This window comes from Zonotrichia leucophrys, chromosome 2 (assembly GCF_028769735.1).
Source record: "Zonotrichia leucophrys gambelii isolate GWCS_2022_RI chromosome 2, RI_Zleu_2.0, whole genome shotgun sequence".
Classification (NCBI taxonomy): Eukaryota; Metazoa; Chordata; class Aves; order Passeriformes; family Passerellidae; genus Zonotrichia; species Zonotrichia leucophrys.
In genome coordinates, this window is record NC_088171.1 from 8828536 (window position 1) to 8832097 (window position 3562).

At 53.4% G+C, this 3562-nt stretch overlaps 1 protein-coding gene across 1 annotated transcript; it reads left to right on the forward strand.

The window, feature by feature from the left end:
* The first annotated feature begins 272 nt into the window (after positions 1-272).
* EN2 (engrailed homeobox 2) lies at positions 273-2917 on the forward strand. Its single transcript, XM_064703277.1, has 2 exons — positions 273-880; positions 2597-2917. The coding sequence occupies exons 1-2, from the start codon at positions 337-339 to the stop codon at positions 2911-2913; spliced, it is 861 nt and encodes a 286-aa protein (XP_064559347.1). The 5' UTR covers positions 273-336; the 3' UTR covers positions 2914-2917.
* The last annotated feature ends 645 nt before the right edge of the window (positions 2918-3562 follow it).

The window sequence follows — 3562 nt, forward strand, 5'->3', positions numbered from 1 at the left end:
TGTCAAAGTTGGAAGTGGTGCAGGCTCGGCTGCTGGCTTGCGGGTCTCCCTGCATTTGTCTCTTAATTTTTTTTTTAAATTACTCTAAATTTAAAATTTTTTTCCTCTTTTTTTTTTTTCAAACTCTGGATTTTGAATGCCGGGCAAAGCCAGGAGAAACGAAAGCAAATAGACACCTGTGTGTGCGTGTATATATATATACATATATATATATATATAAATATATATATTAAAAAATTAAAATAAAGAACAACCGACTGCAGCAGCAACAACAGACAGCGCTCGGCAGCGCCCGGTCGGCGGCGGGCGGGCAGCGGAGCCGTCGGCGGGGCGAGCATGGAGGAGGGCGGCCGGAGCCCCCGGGAGGAGGCGGCCGAGCCGCAGGAGTCCGGCGGCGACGCGGAGCCCGGCGGCGGCGGCGGGCGGCGGGGGCTGCTGCTCCCCCCCGGTGACCCACCGCACCCCCACCCGCACCCGCACCGCATCACCAACTTCTTCATCGACAACATCCTGCGGCCCGAGTTCGGGCGGAGGAAGGAGGCGGGCGGCCCCGACGGAGAGCCCCGGCGGCCCGGCGCGGAGAGCCGCCGCAGCCCCGCCGCGGCGCCGGCCCCCGGCGCTCCGCTGCCCGGCGGCGGGGCGGGCTCGCCGGGCCGGGGGGAGGGCGGCCCCGCCGGGCTGGCCCTGCACGGCGCCGCCAAGAAGGGGGGGGACCCCGCTGCGCTGGAGGCGGCCCTGAAGGCGCGGGGGCTGAGCGGCGGCGACCTGTCGGTGAGCTCGGACTCGGATAGCTCGCAGGCCAGCTCCAACGCCGGGAACCAGCCCATGCTGTGGCCCGCCTGGGTGTACTGCACGCGGTACTCGGACCGGCCCTCCTCAGGTAAGCGCTGCCCCGCCGCAGCCCCGCTCCCCGCGGCCGCAGCCCCTACCCCGGGCTCCCCCGGCCGCGCCGCCCGCCAGGCCGGGAAGCGGCGTGGAAAAGACCCCGCTCTCCTTCCCCTCTCCGTCTTCTTCTAGTTATTATTTTTCTGTTTGTGTTTTGCTTTTTGGAGTTTTTTTTTTTTGGCGGGTGGGCGAGTTGCTGAAAATGGCCTGAAAATGCTTAGAGAGGCAGGGTGTGCTGGGGGTGCGCGGAGCCGCAGGGACGAGCAGGGAGCGGGGGTCCCTCCCTCTGTCCCCGCCGCCGCTGAGGCCGCCTGGGCTCGGCGCATTTCCCACCGACTGACGAGTTTTATCAAAGAGGGAGGAAAAAACAAACTGTCTTGGGGCTCCCCGCTCGTCCTCCCGGCGAGCTCTCCTTTTCCCTGCCGGCAACCCCCCCTGCGCTGGGTTTTGGGAAGGGGAGGTGGCATTTCCATAGGCCTCGCCTTGTTTTGATTAGTCTTTTTTGGCCAAAAACAATCCGCGCTCGTTTATTTCTCTAAAAGAGGCCTCCGAGCCGCCGGTTTCTTTTCTTTCTTTTAATTTCCCCCCCCCATATGCCGTAGATCAGCTCTGTGAGGGCCGGAGGACATTACCAAGAGCCGGGAAACTTCTTTGGCAGAGTCCGTCCCTTGGCAAGGGCTTAGGCAGAACGTCCTGAAATTATCTTTAAAAAAATAATAAAAAATTAAAAATTAAAAAAAAAATTAAAAATAACAGGCAGGGGGTAAAATATCCTTTCGCTACCGCGGGGACAGGAGGGCTGGCTCCGGCAGATCGGTAAAACCCCGGTTAAAAACAAGTAGAAAACACTAGAGGAAGGCATGGGAAACATCAGGCAGGAGATCTGCTCCCGAGGAAAAGAAAAAAAAAAATATGGGTCTTTCTCTTACAAAAGCGGCGAGGTAGGATTTTCACCCGGGAGTCGGCTAGCTGAGGAAGGGATCGTAAAACGAGATGAAAATTAGTTCGTAATATCTGAAAACAAACTCTCACTCAGAGGTAATATTCAGAGCTGAATTGGAATTTACTCCATTGTTCTCCAGTGCTCTCCTTTGTTAATATTTAATTAACATACATCCTCACAATGGCTCGGCCCGGGCAGAAAAGGCTCCTTGTGCTGCCGAGAATAATATTCCCGAGAATAATCCCGGCGATTCGGATCGGGCCGTGCAGCGCCATATGGGCACTGCAGCGGAGAGACGGAATGCTTGTGGCCAAGTGAACTGCGAGAGGATTTCCATTATCATTAAAAAAAAAAAAAAAAAAGAAAGAAAAAAAAAGTAAAAAAGTGTAGAGGTTTTCTTAAAAAAAAAAAAAAAAAATCTGCTCAGGGTGTAAAATTTAGCTCGGTGCCTCTGCCCCTGGTGCAAGCTTTCCCTGCCGGGCATTCCCGGGACACAGAGGCTCGGGAGCTGCGTTTCTGGATGGGAGAAAGGGGCTGGGGGAGCGGATTCTGGCTGGGAGAAAGGGGCTGGGGGGGCAGCGAGCGGGGCTTTGGGGGCTTTGGGGGCTGCGGCTCCCGTTCCGCCGCCTCCCGAGCATCCCCGGCCGCGGAGGCACAAAGCGGGCTCCGTTCCCCCGGGGGTGGCGGTGCTGCCGGGCCGGAGCCGTGCCCGCAGCAGAGCGCGGCTGTGTCGGTGCTCTCCTCTCCTCTCCTCTCTGCCGGCCGTAGGTCCCCGCTCCCGCAAACCAAAGAAGAAGAACCCCAACAAGGAGGACAAGCGGCCTCGCACCGCCTTCACGGCCGAGCAGCTGCAGAGACTCAAGGCCGAGTTCCAGACGAACCGGTACCTGACGGAGCAGCGACGGCAGAGCCTGGCCCAGGAGCTCGGGCTCAACGAGTCCCAGATCAAAATCTGGTTCCAGAACAAACGGGCCAAGATCAAGAAGGCGACGGGCAGTAAGAACTCCCTGGCAGTGCACCTCATGGCCCAGGGGCTCTACAACCACTCCACCACGGCGAAAGACGGCAAGTCGGACAGTGAATAGCCGAGGGAAAGGGGGGGTGGGAGGGAGGGGGGGGAGGCAGGGGTGGGGGGGCCGTTTGCAGTCAAAGTTTATACAATGCAATAATTTAATTAAAAAAAAATAAAAAGAAACGTAAGGGCCAGTGTATAAAGATTATACCAGCATTAATAGTGAAAATATTGTGTATTAGATATAATTCTGCAATATTCTATGTATATATAATTTACAGGTAAGGTGGTGTAAAAATCCAAGATATCTGATTATAAAGTATTTTTTTTTTTTGGTTGGTTGGTTTTGGTTTCGGGGGTTTGGGCTTGTTGTTTGGTTTCGTTGGCTGGTTTTTTTTTTTGTTTGTTTTGATTTTTTTTTGGTTGTATGAAGTTTTAGATGCTATCTTTAAGATTTTTTTTTAAGCTTAAGTTACTTTTTGATAGACTTAAGCACAGTTTTAATGGACATTGGACGCTGTTTTTTGAAATTCAAAAAAAAAATTAAAAACAACTTTTGCTGAAGTCCAAAGATTTTTATTGCTGCATTTCACACGACTGTGAACCGAATAAATAGTTCTCCTATTTGTTCTATGAGTTTAAACTTTTTTTTTTCACCCCACCCCTAACCTTTTCTTTTGTTTTTTTTTTCCCTTTTTAATTTTCTTTTTTTTTTTTTTTTG

Bases quoted from the DNA above. Each gene is read 5' to 3' on its own strand.
- EN2 (XM_064703277.1), top strand. From the start codon at position 337: ATGGAGGAGGGCGGCCGGAGCCCCCGGGAGGAGGCGGCCGAGCCGCAG. The intron at 881-2,596 runs GTAAGCGCTGCC...TGCCGGCCGTAG, and splicing joins CTCGGACCGGCCCTCCTCAG to GTCCCCGCTCCCGCAAACCA.